Source organism: Hipposideros armiger, unplaced genomic scaffold, assembly GCF_001890085.2.
Source record: "Hipposideros armiger isolate ML-2016 unplaced genomic scaffold, ASM189008v1 scaffold_15, whole genome shotgun sequence".
Classification (NCBI taxonomy): domain Eukaryota; kingdom Metazoa; phylum Chordata; class Mammalia; order Chiroptera; family Hipposideridae; genus Hipposideros; species Hipposideros armiger.
The window spans coordinates 5,401,770-5,424,676 of record NW_017731365.1 but is presented as its reverse complement, the minus strand read 5'-3'; the positions used below and the strand labels follow the sequence as shown (position 1 = coordinate 5,424,676).

The window sequence follows — 22,907 nt, the reverse complement described above, 5'->3', positions numbered from 1 at the left end:
ACATGCACTGTTTTATCATTTAGTTTTCATAAAATATCATGAATGGTTTTCTATAACATATTACGTCTACATAATCATTTTTAACAGCTACATAATATTCCATACAATATTAATTCTTCACTTGACTAAAATCATTATCCACTATACTCAGAACCTTTCTGGATCAGCAGTTACTCCAATCTTTGTTGTTAAGGTGATAAATCTGGTTAAGGGCAGACAGTTAGACCTTAAAGCTCTAAGTCCATTATCAAGGCTCCAAACTATTTCTTTTTAAGTCCTTCCTTAACTTTGATTGGAACTTTCTTATGGTTCAGTCCCAAAAACTAGTGTACTAGTTTGATTGACACAGCTCAATTACATAAAACTCAGAGGTAAAAAAAACAAACATATATATGCTCTGGAGAAAATATCAGCGAAGAGAAAAATCTGAAATTTGAATTTGCACCTTTTCCAGAGGCGCCAGCTGCTCTTTGAGATCCTCTAGTCTTTCGATAAGCTCCCTTTCCTTGTTTAGCTGGTGCTGCTCGATGCACAACGTGGTGTATAGCTGCTGGACTAGTGTCTTTACATCATTCAGCGTTGCTGCGTTTTCATGGCTTAAAAGTTCTGAAAAAAAGGGGTTACATTTTTCTTTATTAATGTATGCCTTATGTGAAGAGTTGCTATTCCTGGGGCTATTAGACAATAAGAACAAGGCAGATTCATCCACTACTGGGATCCCACTTTCAGAGTGAAACTGAAGGAAAGTGATAGTTCTTTTTTAAAAAAGAGGTATCTACAAATCCTAGAAAGTATATTCATATTTGGGTAACTTTAAAAATTTGAAACCAACATTCACCATTATATTCTTGGAAGTCTAAATGCTAATAAGAGGCTACAAATAATCATCATCATCATCATCGTCGTCATCATCATCATCTTCATTAGGTAAAGATAAAAAATTAAGGCAAAATGTTAAAAACTAGTAGAGAAGTTTAGAATCAACCTGCTTATCATGCTTATTAAGATGCAGATCTATAATTTATCTGTGGTCTTACCATTTCAATTGGTGATCCCGCCTGCCCCCCTTAGTAACATCTGAGGAAAAACTATACAGTATTTAAAATCTGCAAATATAGAGGTATAAATAAAAATACCATTAGCCTAATAACATTAGCTCCCATATAACTTTCCCCTAGCATTCCTGTTGGTGAAAGTTACAGAATAGCTGTATGGGCCTCAATGTTATGCTGTAAAGGGCGTGAAGTTATAAGAATGATTGAAAGGCTAAAGGATTAAATTCTTTGATTCAATATCTCCTGTGAGTGGTATGTGTTTCCAGAAATTAAAAATAATGTTTTGAGAATCTAATAAAAAATCAGCTGATCTCAGCTGTCGCAGAATTTAAAATAAAAGCACCAGAATTAAAGCTTTTGTTTAAGAATATTTGCCTTAAATGTGATATTTTGTTAGGTACAGCACAAGGTCAGCCCTCTTCTAAATCAAAATGAGCCACCATCAGAATTAGCCATGTATTTCAAATATTCTTCAAAGAAGTCCTTTAGTACAGTTATCACAGAAATTCAATCAATAAAAAATTCAAATAGGGTAGCAAATTGGATTAGATAAGAGCTGATATAGTAAAATGGGACATAGCACCTAGCAGAGTATCTTGCATGCTTCAGCAAATGTGTGCATTAATGGGAACGGATAAAAGCAAGAACACTTGGAGCTTTAGAAGTCATCTATGTTGACAGGGTCCTCTTTGCATTCAAGTTACTCACATTTGCAAAGGACTTTATACACTTTCTAAAGTTACCAGAAGAGGAAACTATAGTCTGGAAGGCAATAACTTGTCTAAAATGTTACCCAGAAGTGGCAGAAGCCATGTCTCCTGACCCCATGGCTGGAGCTGAGTTACAATGCGTCTGCTATACCAATATTCATATTTCTTCTGCAAGCTTGGTCCCCTGTCAAAAAGGCCATTCCTTAAGTGTAGATATACATTATGTATGGTTAACAAAATCCTATCACATATATTGCTGTATGTTATCTATCCTCCCATGAGTAAGGTTGGTGTCCACAATTTATAAATGAGGAATTTTGAATCCTGGAAAGATAAGATTAACCAACATTTTTGTACTAGGTACAAAAATTCAGCTCCTCAGTCACACTAGTTACATTTTAAGTGCTCAATAGCCACATGTGACTAATGACTACTATATTGGACAATGTAGAAATGGAACATTTTCATCATCACAGAAAGTTCTATTTAACAACACTGTCCTAGGGATTTCTCTGTCAGCCCTCCTTTGCTAGTCCTCCTTATCCTAATAGTTGGATGCACCTGAATTTTCCGTTCTTTGGCAAGCTTTGATTGTCCTTCTGTGCATTGCTTAAAAATGGGTGACTTTCCTCTGATCTTCCAAGCTCCCTTTTCAGACTCTTACTTCATCAGCTTCATCTAATCTACTATTACACAAGGTTTCATTTCTATAATAAATCTTTTATTCCATAATATTCATGTGTTTCTACTTCTCCAGTTGAACCTTGACTGATACAAACAATATGTAGAATATGCTATTATTTTCATAAAAATAAAAAATTATGCATTCATACTTGCTTATACAGTAGTAGGACACAAAAGAAACTAAGAACTGGGGCCGGCCGAGTGGCGCAATGGTTAAGAACTGGCTTGGGACGCCAGAGGGCCCCGGTTCGGATCCCACATATGAGGGCCAGTGACACTGCCCTCCACAACTAAGATGCTGAACAACAGCTCAACCTGGAGCTGGGCTGCTGTGAGTCGCCGGCGACGGCGTAGGCTGCAGCCCCTGTGGCAGTGGGTTGTGAGCAGCCAGCGTGAGCGGCCAGCAGCCGCAGTGAGCAGCCGTCCAGAAGCCGGCGACTGATGTGCCTCGCCTGGGAAGAGCGCAATGATGGTGCCAACTTGGGCCAGTGAGGCAACGTCCTCCACAACTAGACTGAAGAGTAAAAGGACAGCAACTTGTCTGTTCCCCTTCCCCCAATTCCCCAATAAAAATCTTAAAAAAAAAAAAAAAAAGAAACTAAGAACAGTGCTTGCTGGTACAGAGGAGAAAAGGATGGCTGTGGAATAGGGATGAGAAAACTTTCCCCATACATTCTTTGACTTTGGGAATTGAACTTGTGAATGTATTATCTATTTAAGACAAATAAAAAAAATGAATGTGCAACCACAATATCTTTTAAATGATAAGACCATACAATAATTTATAGACAATCAATCTCACAGATGATCAATTCTAGACCTGGCTGAAAATAAGAGTTGTTTTTTAGATCAGATATCAGTAAAGCCTTGATAAACTCAACGGTCTAGGCTTTATTTTGTTAGATTTTATTGACAGGAAGAATAAGGTTCCAAGTATTATCATGGTGGAGGAAAACCTCTGACCCTAAAAAAAAATCTGCCCACATATCTGGAGATGAAATTATAGAAAAAGAGAAGATAAATGTACTAATGGCTTAACAACACTTTTGGATGATTGGTGAATGCTTCACTAAAAATGCAACCAGATGCGAATTAATGTTTTTGCACATGCTATCAGTGCCAGGATAATTCAAGTACAGAAAGTAGAGAGATGTGCTAACAGAATGGGAACTGAGAAGTCTTTTCAGCTACTAAAATGGTTTGGGAAGGATTTTGACTATTTCATTTTCTGATAAGGCCTTCATTATTGTTGGTATTTGATATGCCCGTTCAACATTTTTTCTCAAGTTATTTACATCATTAAGATAGAAATAAACCTAGCATCACACCTTAAAGAACTAGAAAAAGAAGAACAAATGAAACTCAAAGTCATCAGAAGTAAGGAAATAATAAAAATTAGAGCAGAACTAAATGAAACAGAGAACAAAAAGACAACAGAAAAAAATAATGCAACAAAGAGCTGGTTGTTTGAAAAGATTAACAAAATCAACAAACCCTTGGCTAGACTCATTAAGATAAAAAGAAAAAAGACAAACAAAATCAGAAATGAAAGAGGAGAAATTACCATGGATACCAAACAAATACAAAGGATCATCCAAGAATACTATGAAGTATTATATGCCACCAAATTCAATAACCTAGAAGAAATGGACAAGTTCTTAGAAACATACAGCCTTCTTAGACTGAAGCACGTAGAACTGGAAAATCTAAACAGACCGATCAACATTAAGGAAATTGAATCAGTCATCCAAAACCTCCCCAAAAACAAAATTCCAGGTAGGCTTCCCTAGTGAATTCTACCACACTTTCAAAGAGGATCTCAAATCTGTCCTCCAAAAATTGAAGAAGAGGCAATACTTCCTAACTCATTTTATGAGGCCAATATTACTTTGATAGCAAAACTTGGTAAGGATACCACACACACACACAAATTACAGACCAACAACTCTGATGAATACAGATGCAAAAATCCTAAACAAAATTCTGGCAAGTTGAATACAACAATATGTTAAAATGATTATACATTATGATGAAGTGGGGTTTGTCCCAGAGGCACAAGGATGGTTCAACATATGCAAACCAATCAATGTGATACACCACATAAACAAAATAAAGGACAAAAATCATATGATTATATCAATAGATGCAGAAAAAGCATTTGACAAGATACAACATCCATTTATGATTAAAACACTTAATAAAATGGGTATAGAAGGAAAATACCTTAACATAATAAAGGCCATATATGACAAACCCTCAGCTAATATCATAATTAACGGTGAAAAACTGAAGCCTTTTGCTCTACATTCAGGAACACAACAGGGCTGTCCCCTATCACCTCTGCTTTTCAACATAGTATTGGAAGTCCTAGCCAGAGCAATCAGGCAAGAGAAAGGAATAAAAGACATCCCAATTGAGAATGAAGAATAGTTAAACTGTCACCTTTTGCAGATGGCATGATTCTTTGTATAGAAAACCCTAAAGACTCCACCAAAAAGCTATTAGAAACTACAAATGAATACAATAAAGTTGCTGGCTACAAAATCAACATACAAAAATCCATTTCATTCCTATATACTAACAATGAAAAAGAAATGAAAAAAAAATCCTTTTGCAACTGCAACAGAAAGAATAACATACCTAAGAATAAACTTAAGGATGTGAAGGACCTATACACTGAAAACCACAAGACATTTTTTAAAGAAATTGAAGAAGACACAAAGAAATGGAAAGATATTCCATGTTCATGGGTTGGAAGAATCAACATAGTTAAAATGGCCATATTACTCAAAGCAATATACAGATTTAATGCAATCCCCATCAAAATCCCAATGGCATTTTTTAAAGAAACAGAACAAAAAAATCATCAGATTTGTATGGAATAACAAAAGACTCCGGACAACCCAGTTATCCTAAGAAAAAAGAATAAGCCTGGAGGTATCACATTCTCTGACATCAGCTTGTACTACAAAGTGACAATAATCAAAATAGCATGGTATTGGCAGAAAAACAGGCACACAGACCAATGGAATAGAATTGAAAACCCAGAAATAAACCCACATATGTATGGGCAGATAATTTTAGATAAAGGAGCCATAAATATACAATGAAGAAAAGAAAGCCTCTTCAATAAATGGTGCTGGGAAAACTGGAAAGCTGTGTGCAAAAGAATGAAACTAGACTGCTAACTGCTATCTGTCACCATATACCAAAATTAACTTAAAATGGATCAAAGATCTAAACATAAGACCTGAAACAATAAACTGCATAAAAGAAAGCATAGGTACTAAACTTATGGACCTTGGGTTCAGAGAGAATATTATGAATTTGACCTCAAAGGCAAGGGAAGTAAAAGCAAAAATAAATGAATGGGACTATATCAAACTAAAAGGCTTCTGCACACAGCAGAAGAAACCATCAACAAAACAAAGAGGCAACCAACTGAATGGGAGAAGACATTGGCAAACAATGCCTCTGATAAGGGGCTAATATCCAAAAAATATAAAGAACTCATACAACTCAACAACAACAAAAAACAAACAATCCAATTAAAAAATGGGCAGAGAACTTGAACAGATACTTCTCCCAAGAAAACATACAAATGACCAATGGCTATATGAAAAGAGATGCTCAAGTTCATTAGCTATTAGGGAAATGCAAATCAAAACCACAATGAGATATCACCTCACACCTGTTAGAATAGCTGTCATCAAAAAGACAAGAGATAACAAGTGTTGGTGAGGATGTGGAGAAAAAGGAATTCACATACTCTTGGTAGGAATGTAAATTGGGATAGCCGCTATGGAAAACAGTAAGTTCCTCAAAAAGTTAAGAATAGAATTATTGTATGACCTAGCAATCCCTCTCCTGGGTATCTACCCAAAAAACCTGAAAACATTTATCTGTAAAGATATATGTATTCTATGTTCATTGCATTATTTACAGTGGCCAAGACATGGAAAAAACCAAAGGGTCCTTTCATAGGTGTTTGGATAAAGATGTGGTATATATACACAATGGAATACTACTCTGCCATAAAATGAAATACTGCCATTTGGGGACAACATGGATGTATCTCGAGACTATTATGTTAAGTGAAATTAGACAGAAAAAGTCAAGAACCATATGACTTCACTCATACATGGTATATAAAACTGAAAGCAACAAAGGAATAAGACAAACAAAGAAACAAAAGCTCACCATCACAGACATTTTAGTGGTTACCAGAGGGTAAGGGGGATGGGGTGGTAGAAGAGGATAAAGGGGGTAAAATATATGGTGACGGACAGAGAACTGACTCTGGGTGGTGAGCACACAGTATGACATATAGATGATGTATTATAGAAAGGTACACTTAAAACCTATGTAATTTTACTATCCATTGCCACCCCAATAAATTTAACAACAACAAGACAGAAATAAGGTCTCCAATATCCTCTGGATGGATAAATGGAGGAAGGGCTTCGTGGTAACAATAAAAATGGTTCTCCTTAGCATAAAAACTTTCAACCACGATTGATACAGAGTATATTTTCTTTCTCCCCAAGACTAAGAGGAAGGTAGTGAATTACTACTTCAACATGGACTAGGATAGAAGGCTTTTTGTGCTCCCTTTCCACATTCTTCCCTCCATTCTAGATTTAATTAGGTTATAAAATCATCTACCGTATTTTGCTGTGTATAATTTACTCCCGTGTATGATGTGCACCCATGTTTTGACCCAAACTTTCAGGGAAGAAATCTTTTGTTTTAATTTTTGAATTCAAATTTTTATTTGTTTTACATTTAGGTACTTATTTTGTGTATCACAAAGGAATTTTAGCATTTATTTTTTAACATATTATGGTACAAGAAATTTTATGTAACAAATTACAAAACATAAGAACAGATACAAAGTACAAGAAATTTTATGTACTGGTAACAAATTTACGATATTTACGCATCATAGAAGGCCAAGAACTCTTTGTTGTTGAAAGTTCATTATAAGTTCAACAAAACTGATTATCATATTCCAGGGTATTATTTTGCATATGGATATTGTTATTGATTCCTAGAGTTACACTTTTAACTCATAAGCATTAAATAAAAGAATTAAAAACATTTATATAGATATGGTATTAGTACTGCCATGTATAATGTGCATCCTTATTTTTCCCTCACAAATTTGGGCCAAAAAAAGTGCGTATTATGCATGACAAAATACAGTAATTGCTAAAATATAGGGTTGTCGGAAAAGTCATGACGTATTTTTTCATTGCAAAAATGCATCATGACTTTTCCGACAACCCAATAGCTACTCCTCTCATCCTGCAGCGGTCAGAGGGGAATCCAGGCATATACAGCTATGGTAACCAAAAGAATGCAACGGAGCTTGCAAACTAGCCTTATTGTTCTGACCTGCCCCTTTGCTCCATTTCAGTTTTTTCCTGCCTCTTGCCTCCAATTTTGGGGTTAGATACAAGAGTTGTAAATACTAAAGGACTGCCATAATATCTGTGGACTACCAATCCCACAAAAACATTAAATGCAGCTATATTAGATCCCATGTGAATGAGCCTTCTATCCTCAGAGTCTAGTGGAAGTATCTGAAGTTAAGGGTTATTGCTACACCACATTCAGGGAGCACTGGTAATTCTAATGTGCTATCCATAAACAGGGAAAATTAATAAGAGAGAGAAGTGAAAAGTTCAAGGGGGTAAGGAGTGAGTAGAAAAAAAATGTGTCAAAACTTGAGCCGGCAGAGTGGCGCGTTGGTTAGGAGTTGGCTTGGGACACCAGCTCTTAGCAGCAGGTCCCCGGTTCAGATCCCACATTGAGGGCCAGTGACACTGCCCTCTACAGCTAAGATGGTGAAAAACAGCTCGACCTGGATCTGGGCTGCTGTGAGCCGCTGTCCAATGGCTAGTGAGCAACTGCCTCACCTGGGAAGAGTGCAATGATAATACCAACATGAAGCGACATCCTCCACAACTAGACTGGAGAACAAAAGGACGGTAACTTGTCTTTCCCTTCCACGATTCCCCAACGCTGTTCCCCTCCCCCAATTCCCCAATAAAATCGTAAAAAAGCGGTCTTGGAAAAGCTTTCCTTCATTAACTATTTTAATTTTTATTAGATAAAGCAGATTTGTTCTATCTGCTCCATATATATATATAAAATCCTAGTGTTCCTCCTCATTATCTGACATCCACAGCCTAGTGCCTTCAATTTCTTTTCTCCATTTAGCTCTTTCACTAGCAAGAGTTACAATGTGGGGAAGAGAAACATGCTTACTCATCTAGATGACTGGCCTCCCTCTCAAGTACAGAAACTCACTCTGCTCTATTATTGAATGAACTAAAAAAGTGTGGTGACAGGGCCGGCTGAGTGGCTCAGTTGGTTAAGAGCTCGCTCAAGAGTTTGAGCTCTGAGCAACAGCAGTTCGAGTCAGCCCGAGCTGAGCAGCCGCTGAGCTGCCAACAGGTGGCAGGATGGCTCAGCTAAAAAAAAAAAAAAAAAAAAAAAAAAAAGTGTGGTGACTTGGATGCCAGCAATATCTTCCTCTGACCAGGAGAGGGAGATAATAATAAGGTAGAAACTAAATTAAAACCTATTTTACATTTTATTGAAAGAAAAAAAGATTTTCTTTACTATGTTTTAAAAGGTGAGAAAAACAAAGTGTTTATGGCCTTAAAACAATATTGTTTGAGCTTCTGTGAGGAAATGGTATCTAATGGCATAATCTCTCACTGGCTAATTAACAGAGCTGAGAGAGCTTTGATGTATGAATTTAAATATTAAAAAGGTCTTTTAAAATTTACACCAATGCTGCTGTCGAGTTTACCAAATTTCACACTTCAATTGACAATTATTCCATGAATTATAGACTTCTGACCCTTGCAAACTTAACATTCTAATTTGCTTGAAGGGAAACTGGGTAGAAGTTACCCAGTTCTGAGATGCAGATAAAGCAGAGTTGTCAGGCTGCCAAATGGATTACCAGGGAATCAGATATAATTTCTCCCTTTTTCAATTTTTAACGCTACTTTCTCATTCAACTTGGAACTAGCCCTATTTAAAAAAATGAAAACATTCATTTCTGTTTTAAAAACAATAGTAGACAAGATGGTTGGATTATTCATTGATTAAAATACGTCTAGTTTTGACAACATAATATATGGAAGCTCGTATCTTAACTTTGCTCATTGTGAACTTTATACAGGAATATATTAGTCAACTTAAAAAATTTTGCTAATAGAAAATTTAAATAGAATGAACTCTAGGTAACACACACACACACACACACACACACACACACACACACACACACACACAGAGTATAACGCCCTCAAGGTCCATCATGTTGTCGGAAATGGCACGACATCCTCTTCTCAGGGCTGAATGTATATTCCACTGTATGCATATACCACATCTTTTTTTTAGCTGAGCCATCCTGCCACCTGTTGGCAGCTCAACGGCAGCTCAGTTCGGGCCGTGAATTGAACTGGCGACGCTGCTGCTCACAGCTCGCACTCTTGAGCGAGCTCTTAACCAACTGAGCCACTCAGCCAACTCCTATACCACATCTTCTTTATCCATTCCTCCATACTTGAACATTTAGGTTGATTCCATATCTTGCCTATTGTGAATAATGCTGCAATGCAGTGCAGGTTTCTCTTTGAGATCTGATTTCATTTCCTTTGGGTATATACCCAAAAGTGGGATTGCTGGATCATGTCAATTAAGGGGTACTAGGTAATAAGCTTCCGATTATAAGATGACTAAGTTCTGGGGATCTAATTAATGTACGTATGGTGACTAAAGTTAACTATACTGGAATATATACTTGAAAGCTGCTAAGAGAGTAGATCTTAAATGTTTTGACCACAGAAAAGAAATGATAATCATGTTAGGCGATGGGGATATTAACTAATCCTGTTGTGGTAATCATTTCACAATATATAAGTGTACCAAATCATTACATTGTACATCTTAAACTCACACAATATTATATGTCAATTATGTCAATAAAGCTGGGGGAAAAAAAAAAAGAACAAATTTAAAAAACACTTCAGAAAACAGTAAAATAAGGCCTGTACTTCTTTTATTTTAAAGAAAATTTCTAGCCCAAGAATCAGGGAATATGGAAGAAAAACATATTAGCATAGCTAATACATAACTAACAACCTCTGCTCTACATGGTCAATTATTTCAACTTAATAAAATCTGATTCAGTATTGTCTTTCTATTTAAAGGATACTTTTCTATCCTTACTATACTTATTATACTTTTCTATACTTTTTTCCAAACGTGCTACCAGGTTAACTCATTTAATTCACTCAATATAGAATGACCACCTGAGTCAGTGGGGGCTGGGGGATACAATACCACAGTGAGCACTTACACATTAAAGGAGTAAGAAGAATTCAGAGAGGAGATTAATCACTTCTGGTTGGCTGGGAGTCAGGGAAAGAAATAGGATTATTAAAGACTTCATGGGAGAGCTGACACTGAAGGCTTTGACAGGAGTGAATAGGATGTTAAGAAGAAAGGAGAAAGGCACCTTAGGCAGAGGAAAGATAAACAAATGCTGAGATGGCCAGGAATGGGGCATAGTTAAGGCAAGAGCAAAAGAATACAGGGTGGAGGAAAAGTAGGCAACATGTAAGAGGGAATGGGAAAAATTTAAAAGGTAGATAGATGTAGATGAAGCTTTGGAGACATTCATTCTTAGGTTTAACTCAGAGCTTTTTCTACATTAGACACAGTTCTCAAAAGCAGAATTGAAAATAGGGATGTCCTAGAAGGCTGATGGAGGGAGTGGTGGTGGGGGAAGGAACATTAACAACAGCAGAAAGTGACAATGAATATCAAGGGCAAAGAGAGAAAAGTGACCAAAAAAGACACAGCTCGCAATGCTATTTCAGAGGGCTGCTTCGCACCAGTATATGCAGAGCCACACTGAACCCTGGGGTGAAAAGAAAAATCAATAATACTGACTCTGTCTTTATTTAAAATTTTGTTCATGTATTTTTAAACTTTTTAAAGCAAAAATGCATTAAAATATTATTTATCTTGACTACTAAGTTTTTCGGCACCCTCTTAAAATTTGCTCCTGAGGGAAGTACCTCACTTCTTTGCATAAAAGCATATACATGTCAGGAGTTCCTAAGGCTATTACTGTACAATAATTGACTTTCTGTCTGCTGACTTTGAACCATCAAAAAAAAAGGGGTTAATTCCTATTATGATACCAACGTTTAAGAGGACAGGGAAGTCCATAATTTATTTTAAAAAGATTCCCCCTATAATGTTATTAAAATAATGACTTTTCACCTGTGTAGAGGGAAGGTGCTTAAGTTACGCAGAACATCCATATATGTGAAATGAAGTGACAATGTCAGATAATAAAGCTTTCTGTCGTCGGGTAGAATTTAAGCTTTAGTCAACGTACAAGCCAAGTGCCAGGTACTCAATGAGCTCTTCAACTGAAACAAGGTCTGTCTGTGAACCTTTCCGTGTTCTTTGAATATTTTCTGTTTCTCAAGGTAATCCAGGGGAAAGTTCTGTCCGAAAGCCCTTCCCACATTTCTCTGACCATCTCAGGGTTACTTCTTACCTCTCTTTGGTGGTCGCACATGATATGTTAAGTCATTAATGACTAGCTTAAAGTCATCAAGGAGTAGGAGGTCTATCCCTGTTGAGGCAGCGACTCGAACGCCATCTGTGAAAAAATTCAACGTGAAAATTTAAACTTGTCATATGTCCATAATTATTCAAGAATGGTCAAGAAAAAGCAATCCTCAAAATAGATTTTTAAAATCGCATCTTTTCAATTTCAGTTACCTTTTAGCCTTATTTCCAAGTGTATACTAAACAAAGCTTACGTTGTCTGAGGTTTTGTGTTTTTGTGGCCTCACGTCTGTGAAGATTTAACAACGTGCTTTTCTGGTAGAACTTTATGGGCAGTGAAATAACTACATAGATTTATAGGTGTCAGCTGGAAATCTAGGGTCACTAGGAGAGCTGCATGGATGTCTTAGATTTGTCTATGATGGAAGTTGGTTGAGTAAAAAAATAAAGCTTTCTATTATAAAATAAAGTACTTTTCAGTCTGCTGGGTGATTAGATGCCAACAATTCGGCAGGGGTGAATGCTAGGCTTAGCAAAGAATACCAAGTTTGTCTACTAATTATATTATTAGATGAGGTGAGAATTAAATATATTTAAAATATTTACACTATAGAAACATGGCAAATTGTTATCAAGTGGTGAATTCAAGTGAAAGGTAAATGGGTACTTACTGTACAAATCTTTTAAGTTTTCTGTAGATTTAAAATGTTTCAAAGTAAAAATGGGGAAAATGTAGGGCACTTAAAAAATGCATAAGTGAAATTTTAAAAATTTAAAAAAAAGGAAAGAGAGAGGAATGAATGGATGAAGAAGTAGAAAAAAATTAAGACATTTTGGCAAATAGAAAATTAAATTTTTTAAATGCCAATTCATTTAGTAACCAAAAACTTAAGATTAAAACAAACCAAAAAAGTGCTATCTGCTCCAAAGCAAATATTTTTTTTAAAAATCACATAAAAAAAAGGGCCGGCTGAGTGGTGCATTGGTTAAAAGCCGGCTTAGGACGCCAGAGGGCCCCGGTTCGGATCCCACATATGAGGGCCAGTGACATTGCCCTCTGCAGCTAAGATGGTGAACGGCAGCTCAGCCTGGGGCCGGGCTGCCATGGGTCACAGGCGATGGCGTAGGCTGCAATCCCCTGCTGCAATGTGTGCCATAAGCTACCGTGTGTAGCCAGCAGCCAGCATGAGCGGCCGTCCAGAGGACAGCGACTGATCTGCCTCATCCGGGAAGAGCGCAATGATGGTGCCAACTTGGGCCAGTGAAGCAACATCCTCCACAACTAGACTGAAGAACAAAACAACAGCAACTTGTCTGTTCCCCTTCCCCCAATCCCCAATAAAATCTTAAAAAAAAAAATACATAAGTGAAATGGACGTCATGTCAAATGGGAATTTTTAGAGCCTTATTTTATATTTGTTTTCATTTTGGTAAACTTTTACGTGAAAGACATCAGAAAATCTAAAAAGAAGTCCTAATATTTCCTATCTCCAGAGATGAGGGCTCACCCACTAGTAATATTTACCCTATGCCTAAGGTAATGATAAAAGGTCACAATAATATAAAATGTTCATGTGTGAGGTGTTTTGCATGAGACTCCCTGTGTATAAACATTTGTTAAAACTGAACAATTATATTCTTAGAACCATGGGAGAAAAAAATCACTTTCTTTCCTGACATTTGCTGAGCAAAAAATGTTTTCTAAAGTTAACAGTATGACATTCCTTTGCAGCAGTGTGTGTGTGTGTGTGTGTGTGTGTGTGTGTGTGTGTGTTAGGAGTAGTATTAGTAGGAGTAGTCGTAATTTGGAGGGATATGGGTGGGTGGGAATTAATGATAAAGGTGACCATACCTGGTGAATAGATTGCAACTCTGTCAATTCCCCGATCCTCTTCTTGTAGTTGTCGTAAAAACACACCAACAGAGTCTGAGATAGGTTTGAGTGTGAACTGGCAGCGTTCACGCCGGGACGGTAGCCTCACAGATATCACAGGCAACCCATTTTGATACACCACTGTCACATCTGAATAAAAAAGACCCAAATCATATGAAAATTAGATTTCCTTATAAGTCACAGCTATATTATTACCATTCTTATATGGAATCTATTTTTATTTGTGTGGCTTAAAACAGTTTCCAAAGGTTTAAGAATATGCCCTTTAACTTTAATGGAAGGTTATTCTGGAAACTGGCCTATGGAAGATAATAGGGACCATACAATTCACTTTTCAGAAAAATGAAAACATGCAAAGGCTTATCTTCTAAATGGATCAAGGAGAGGCTTTCTTAGGAATTTGAGGTAAAGTACTTGGTATTGGTGAAGATAAACCCTGGCTCCATTTGGTAAGATTTTATTAAGCAGTCAGAGATAGCTGAGCGACTCCATAACCTGTGGGAGGAGGCTCTTCGGAACGAGAGCTTTCAAGAATCCCTGGGGAATGACATCTTAAAATACACCGATAAGTGAGACTCTTACTCAAAGATAGTTAATTCATATTTATGGTATGATATTACATCCAAGGTGATTGGTAGGTAAGCATTCTCTTACACAGTAAGGACATATTGTGATAGAATCAAAACAATTCCTTTTATATTCTCTTAAATATCTTCCTTAGGTTAACTAGAAGCTAAAGATCAACTATTTGAGAGTTTCTAAAGAAAAGTTATTAAGGGAGATATTATTATGTGCTATATAACTGAAAGGATTATCTACGACAGTAAGGTACAGAATTCCTTATTTCCTTGTCTTTTTTTCTCAACAGTGTTGATTTGCAGAGCCATAGTCACTAAAACAAATGTTAGAATAACTCTCTTTCAAAGTAATTTTCAAATGAATTTTTAAAATAACTAACGTTGAATGAGATTTTTTAACATAAGCAACCAGCATTTAAAGATGATAACTTAGCACTGAGGAAGGAAAACAGGCTTTGGAATAATCTGGGCACAAATTCTGGCTCTGTAACTTTGGGCATATTATACACCTTCTATGAGCCTCACTTTTTTTCATACATAAAATGGGTTTATCCCTAACTGATAGAGCTGCTGTGAGGAATAAAAAAAAACTTTTAACAACACTTCAGCATACTGCTTGATACATACTGATGTTTCTTTACTAGCTTTTTTATTTTTAAAAGATTTTATTGGGGAATTGGGGGAGGGGAACACACAAGTTGCTGTTGTTTTGTTCTTCAGTCTAGTTGGGGAGGATGTTGCTTCACGGCCCAAGCTGGCACCATCATTGTGCTCTTCCTGAGCGAGGCAGATCAGTCGCCGGCCTCCGGACGGCCGCTCACGGCAGCTGCTGGCCGCTCACGCTGGCTGCTGGCTATACATGGCAGCTTATGACAGCCCACTGCAGCAGGGGACTGCAGCTTACGCTGTCGCCAACGACCCATGGCAGCCCAGCTCCAGGTCCTGGGCTGCCGTTCACCATCTTAGCTGCAGAGGGCAGTGTCACTGGCCCTCATATGTGGGATCCGAACCGGGGCCCTCTGGCATCCCAAGCCAGTTCTTAACCAATGCGCCACTCGGCTGGTTGGCTTTTTTTTTTTTTAAAGAATCAAAAAGTACATTCTATAATATTTCTAAGGATTCATATCTCTCAAAATTGACAAGTTGAGAAGAAATGTATATAAAGTTCTGGATATTCCAAATTTTCTCTAGTTGTCATCATTTACATCTTATTTCCTTACCTATTCTAGTAATTTTAAGGTCTACAATGTATACGAAAGCCTCACACTAAATTCTTTCATGACTTAAATTTTAAAGCAACACTTATTAAGGCATTCATGTAGTTTATGAGTAACAAAATACACTCTTATTTTAAACGGACATTTGATGAGTTTTGACACAATCAAAATTCCCTCAAGCCCCATCCCAGTTAATCTCTGGACAACCACTGTTTTGATTTTTGTCACCACAATTTAGTTTGTCTAAATAGTTACATATTAATGGAATCATATATTATGTACTCTTTTGTATCTGGCTTCCTTTTCTCAGCATAATGATTTTGAGATTCATCCATGTTGTTGTACATTAGTAGTTCATTCATTTTTATTGCTGATAGTATTTCACTGTATGGACACACCATAATTTGTTTATCCATTTACCTATTGCTTGACATGTGGGTTGTTTCCAGTCTTTGGCTACTATGAATAAAGCTTTTTATGATTATTCATTTACAAGTCTTGGTGTGGACATAATTTTTTGTGACATACTTTTTTCTCATCCTTTTACTTTTAACCTATCCATATCTTTATATTTAAAGTGTGTTTCCTGCAGACAGCATACGAGTATAGTTGGGTCTTGCTATTTTATCCAATCTGACAATCTCTGCCTCTCAATTAAAGTGTGTATATCATTTCATTTAATAAATTACAAGTATGATTGTGTATAAGTCTACCATCTTGCTACTTAATATCTTCACCCACCTGTTCTTTCTTCTACCTTTCTGCTCTTCTTGCTAGCCATCTTCTGGATTAACTGAATATTTTTTATGATGGCTTCATCTCTACTACTGGCTTATTAACTATACCTGCTTATGTTTTTAGGGGTTCCTCTACAGCACGTGCTGGCAAACTTCTTCTGAAAAGAGCTAGATAATAAACATTTTAGGCTTTGTGGGCCATAAGATCTCTTCCAACTACAGACTCTGCCCGGTGGTGCAAAAGCAGCCATAGGTAACACGTAACCAAACGGAGTTTTTGTTCCAACCAACTTTATTTACAAAAATAAGCAGTAGGCTGGATTTGGCCTATTGGATTTGCTGAACCCTGCTCTAGGTTTTACAATATACAGCTTTAACTTATCACAGTTAACCTTCAAGTAATCTCACGCCACTTTAGGTATAGTGTAGAGAATGCTAAAACAATAACTTCCATTCCCCCTGCTTTGTGCTATTGTACTCACATATTTTGCTTCTACATGTTATAAACCACACAGCACATTATTTTTCCTTTGACATCTGATTATATTTTAAAGAAATTTATAAATGAGGAAAAATACCCTTTATATTTACATACATATTTACCCTCTGGTGTTTCTAATTCCTTTTGTATAGATCCAAATTTCCATTTGGTATTATATTTCTTTTGCCTGAACAGCTTCCTCAAACATTTCTTGGTGTACAGATGTGCTGGCAATAAATTCTCTCAGCTTTGGCAAGTTTGAAAAGGTCTTTATTTCACCTTCTTTTTTTTTTTAAGTTGCAGAAAAGGAGATTATTAGAAGTAAAAATACATTTCAAAGAAGCAGAAGTGGGCCCAAGCAGTAGAGAATGGCTCAAGGGCCAGGGAGTCATTCTTAGGAGAAAAAGTACACTCCAAAGAGTTTGGAGCGGGCCCTGAGCAGAGGCAAGGCTCAAAATGCTCAAAAGGCCTCACCTTCACTTTTGAAAGACATTTTTGCTGTATAAAAAATTCTAGGTTGACAGATTTCAGTGCTCGAAGGAATTTATATTTTCTGGTTTGCATAGTATATGATAAATTTGTGTATATATTTATCTTTGTTCCTCTGTATGTAATATACCTTTTTAACTCTGCTTGCTTTCAATATTCTCTCTCTCTCTCTTTCTCTCTGTCCCTCTCTCTCTCTCTCTCTCTTTTTGCCCATAATAAAAACTTTATTGAAAAACTGACACCAAAAAAGGAGATGACTGTTGTGTACTTACAAAATTAAATTAAATGTAATTACATTATCTCGGTAGATTAACTAGAATTACTGAACTGACAAGGCTTCCTGTGATGTAAAAATTCAGGAAGTTGTGTGGATCATTAGTGTTGCCTTCTTGTAAATGAACACCCTTCTGTGAGTCTGGCCTTTCTTCTTGTCGGCTGGCAGAAAACTGCTGAACGACCTACATAGAGAATCACCATCTGAGCATGACAGAAACCGCGATAATCGTGTAGCAACCTGGACATTTTACATCCCTAAAATGAGAATTTGAACTTTGAACTAGCCATTTCTTTTTATGTCTTTTCTTTTCCTCTTCCAAGGACAGATGTAGTAAATCTCTAGCCAACGGCATTTTTGATTTTTTAGTAAACCCAGCCTGTCCAGGTCTCTGAGATGACACCCCGGGTGAGCAGCATGCGATCCAGTATTTTCTCTTTATCATTGGTTTTCAACAATTTGATTACAATGTTCCTTTCTATGATGTCCTTTATGATTATTTTGCTTGGGAATTGTTGAATTTCTTAGAATTGAGGGGCTCACCGTTTTCATCAAAATTGGAAGAATTCTGGCCACTATTCAAATATTTTTTTCTGTTTTCTACCCCTATCCTTTTGGGATTCCAATTATATTTACATAAGACCATGCGGTACTGTCTTACAGGGAACTGAGGCCCTCTTTATGTATCTCAGGGTTTTTTTCCCCTCTCAGATTCATTTTGGATAGTTTTAATTGCTATGTATTTCAGTGTCACTGATCTTTTCTTTAGTACTGTTTAATATGCTGTTAATTCCATCTGCACTGTTTTTTACTTCAGATATATTTTCATCTCTACGAATTCCTTTTATTTTTAAATCTTATACTTCTCTTCATGCTATGCTTGTTTTCCTTTCCCCCTCTGAATATAAGGATCATATTTATAAGAACTAAAAATCCTTGTCTGTTAATGTCACCATCTCATCATTGCCAGGTCTATTTCAATTGACTGATTTTTCTTCTGGTTCTTTCCCTGCTTCTCCATATGCCTAGTAATTTTTGATTGGAGGTTAGACATTGTTAATTTTATATGTTGAGTGCTGGATCTTGTTTAGTTAAGTTACCTGCATATTAATTCTCTTCATATTTAATTCTTTCAAGTCATTAAAAAACATCAATTAGGACAGATTTAGAGAATACTTTATATGAGGGCCAATTTGGTCTCACTTCTATGGTATGGTTCTTCAGGAAGTCTCTACCGACTGTTCATGTATTCAGTGATTTCTCTCCTCTCTGGCTGGAGAGAAGTCAAAAGATTTCTGGCCCTGTATGAGCACTGAAATTATTCATTTTACAGCTCCTGGTAGTTGTTTTCCTTGGAAGCTGTTCTGGCCTGGTCTTATGGTTTAGAATTTATCCAAAGCCTCATTTGTTTCTCTTCTCTCAGAGATCATAGTCCTGTTCTGTTGTCCAATGTCTAAAAACAGTTTTTTCACATATTTTGTTTGGTATTCTAGTTGACAGTAAGGCAGCAATTCTCTCGGCAGTTAATTCTTTGTGAATACATGATTTGAATTTTTACATAAAAAATAAAAAGAAGCAACGTCAAAATTCTCCATTTCTTTATTCCTTCCAAAAGGGTAGTCTATGTTTCTAAGGAAGAGGCCAAAAATAGTAATATAAACTTAATATGCAGCGTGTACTAAAGTTTTCAATATCTAAAGATATTCGATTTTTTTTGTCATTTTCTTTCTCATTTCTAAAAGAATCCATGGCAATCCAGTATTTCCTTAAAGTCACAGCCACTAACATGAATATCCCTATCTCTTCTGTAGGCAGTAATGATGATGAGCTCATAAAATTACATGATTAATTTCTTCACCTGGTATTTTCCCCTCAATTATTCCCTTTCCATGTGAAAAAAACTATTCAACCACAGATTTCAAAAAGTAAACAGTTGAATTTAAATAAAAGATAGGAATCTATGAATCTTAAATGCATAAAATATGGAAAATTTCACTAAAACGTCAGTTTCACAGGTAAGTGCTTAGAGGTTACTGTTTTAAAATAACTGAGACAAAGTCAACAGAGAAAATTAAGGTCTTTCCCACTTTTACTTTTGCCTTTAAAGATCATGAAGCATTTCAAAGGAATGAAATATGAAAGCTCTGAGGAACTCTGCATGGAATAGCACATTTCAGAACTGATAAACCATAAATTATAATACTGCTTTTGAAATAAATCCACAGGCCTCCTTCTTTCCCACACACACTAGATTGTAATGTAAATGTCAGTTTTTTTGGTTTGTAACCAAAAAAAGAACAATTACCAAACAAAGTTACTCAAATTTAACAATATATAGAATAGCTGCTGGTTGTAGTGAAATCATAATGGGCTTTTTATAAGCTAATAATGGTTGTCAGCTACTATTCTCTAGAGACAAATATTTTCTTTTTCAGTGTAAACTTCATCAAGTGATTCTTGGGCTGGGCTTTTTCTTTAATCGTTTGCCTTGGTTTCCATTTCAATAAAATAAGAAATAATCTATGTTCTATAGCATTGTGCTTCATAGAAACCTAGAAATATGAAGCATCCAATATGAATCCTGAGAGAGAGGATAAGACAACCGATTTAGGCATTAAAAACAAAAAGGCAAGAAGTTTTCCAGACTAAAACAAGTACAAGGAAAACAGACATTTGGGGTTAAAGAAGGGATACATTTAAAAAAATGCCTTTGGGGCATCAGGTATAAAAAAAAAGTCATACAATACAAATGGTTGTTATTTAGCCAATATTAAAAAATGCTTAGAAAAGTTCATAGTAGGACGTTTTATTAGTGTTCAAAATAATTGGTAAAATGTCCTCTAAAACATATCATCTTATGAACTTGGCTGTATATATTGTAAGGACTTATTTAGAAAGGGAACTGGTACAATAAGGAAACACATATGGGGTGTTTCCTGCAAAGCTACTTGGAGCTGAACTTTATATTTATATGATGGTTGATTCCAGGACCTTATGATCTTGCCATCATCCATTTCTTTTCTTCCCCCTTTCTGTAATATTCTACACCAAGAAGGTGAAATATAATCAAAGAATTTTAGCGCTGGAAGGCCAAAGAAATCATATAGAAGACTAATATCCCTCTTTTACAGCTAAGAATAACAAAGTTCAGATGACGGTCCTAAGGTCACACAGTTCAACCCAATGCAAAATGGCTTTGGATCTCATTATTTGACAAAAAATTGTTTTCTTAGGTCACATAAGACATTAGGTTGCTAAATTTAGTGGGAATTTTAGCCCTTAATTGGTTTTAGCAGCATCTAATGATGTTAACCACTCCTTCACTTTACAAAAAGCTTCCCTTTTTCCATGCTCCCCTGGTTTTTAAAAAAATTTTTTTAAATTTTTAAATTTTATTTTTTAAAGATTTTATTGGGGATTTGGGGGAGGGGAACAGTGCTGGGGAATCGGCGAAGGGGAACAGACAAGTTGCTGTCCTTTTGTTCTTCAGTCTAGTTGTGGAGGACATCGCTTCACTGGCCGACGTTGGTATTATCATTGCGCTCTTCCTGGGTGAGGCACTCTGTTGCTGGGCACTGAACGGCCCCTCATGGCAGCTCACGGCAGCTCTCGCTGGCTGCCGGCTGCTCACGCTGGCTGCCAGCCAGTCACGGTAGCTCATGGCAGTCCACTGCATCCTATGCTGATGCCGGTGACTTGCGGCAGCCCAGCTCCAGGTTGAGCTGTTTTTCACCATCTTAGCTGTAGAGGGCGCAGCATCACTGGCCCTCATATGGGATCCAAACCGGGGTCCTGCTGCTCAAAGCCCAAGCTCCCAAGCGAACTCTTAACCAATGTGCCACTCGGCCGGCCCCTTCCCTGGTAGTTTTTACCTTTCAGTCTACACCTTCTAATTTTCCTTCATAGACTCTTCTTACTGTTTTTATCCCTTAAAAGTTTCTAAGTGCTTTGTCCTAGGTCTCTGTGCTTCCCAATCCCCACACTCCCTAGGCAATCTCATATGCTTGTCAAGTATCAGCTACCATCTAAATGCTGATGTCTCAAATCTACATTCAATTGTCTGTGGGACAACTGGGTTACCCACATGCATACCCAAAACTCAAAAATCCTAAAATTAAATTAATTCCCCCCAACCCATCCATCTCTGACATTTCTCATCTTGGTGAATAACACCACCATTACATAACTACTGCCCAATCCAGAAAACTGTCTGCTATACTTGACTATTTAGTGGACAAAAAAGGGGATACATACTAAACCTGACAAGCTCAAGGGCTTACCTGGCAGGTCTCACAAACTCAGAGACCAAAAGTAACCACATAGAAGGGTCTGAACATAAAAATTCTTAACTAAAAGCGGGTCCTAGTGGGTAGTCATGTCTTAGGCCTGTAACTTCCTTGACAAAGGTCAATCTTTACCTTAAGTGAGCCTGTCTATTGTCTTTTTGCATCCAAGTAATATACCTTTGATATGTCAGAGTAATCTTCCCCAGGCCCCTCAAAGCAGGTACCAGCGCATAAGTCCACAGAATCCTTCTTTGTTATCTTGTTGTCCACATACCACCTCTATATACTGTAAATGTTTACTAGCCTGTACCCACAGTGCAAAACAAGTATGTGTCTCTCCCAGTGTGCATTTTATCCAATCCCAGAGATTTCCACACCTTGCCTTCTCCCACTCCCTTAATCTACCACCAATGGATTTTACGTAACCCTCCTTACATCTCCTCCGTTTATTCTAGTGTATAAAATAAGCCACAAAACTGCTATTTTTCTGGAGCATTTTCTCAATCTGTTGAGATGTTGCTTCCCAGCAACTGTTGTCAGCTTGGCTCAAATAAACTCATAAAAATTCTCTACAGGTTTGGATGTTTCTTACATCAACAACTCTTAGAGCTAGAACATGACATTCTTTATATCTAATCAGTTAACATAGGCTTTCATTCTATTTTCTAAAATCTCTAATTTTTCCAGTTTGCTCTAAGTATCACCATCTTAGTCCAGGCCACCAATGCCCCTTTCTTGTATCAGTTACATTGTATTTGGATTCACTTTATTTCAGCCTTCTTCCCATTTAAACAATTATCCACACTGAATCAGGGTAATCCTTCTTTATCTAATGGAAACCACTATCCTGAGATTGGTATTTGGTGTTTATCATTCTCATCCAGTATAAA

General features: G+C 36.8%; 1 protein-coding gene and 1 pseudogene across 2 annotated transcripts in view; both read right to left on the bottom strand.

Moving 5' to 3' along the window:
* MCU (mitochondrial calcium uniporter) overlaps window positions 1–22,907 on the bottom strand; it is a 208,520-nt gene that overhangs the window by 15,072 nt on the left and 170,541 nt on the right. For both annotated transcript variants that reach the window (XR_002122095.1, XM_019626233.1), the window contains 3 exons: window positions 13,914–14,084; window positions 12,048–12,152; window positions 446–606 (listed from right to left, as the gene is read on the bottom strand). Coding sequence is in view for 1 of the 2 variants with exons in the window: in XM_019626233.1 (XP_019481778.1) it covers window positions 446–606; window positions 12,048–12,152; window positions 13,914–14,084 (437 nt within the window). In the remaining variant the exon portion in view is untranslated. The remainder of the gene's footprint in view (window positions 1–445; window positions 607–12,047; window positions 12,153–13,913; window positions 14,085–22,907) is intronic.
* LOC109372791 (40S ribosomal protein S27-like pseudogene) lies at window positions 17,833–18,086 on the bottom strand (annotated as a pseudogene).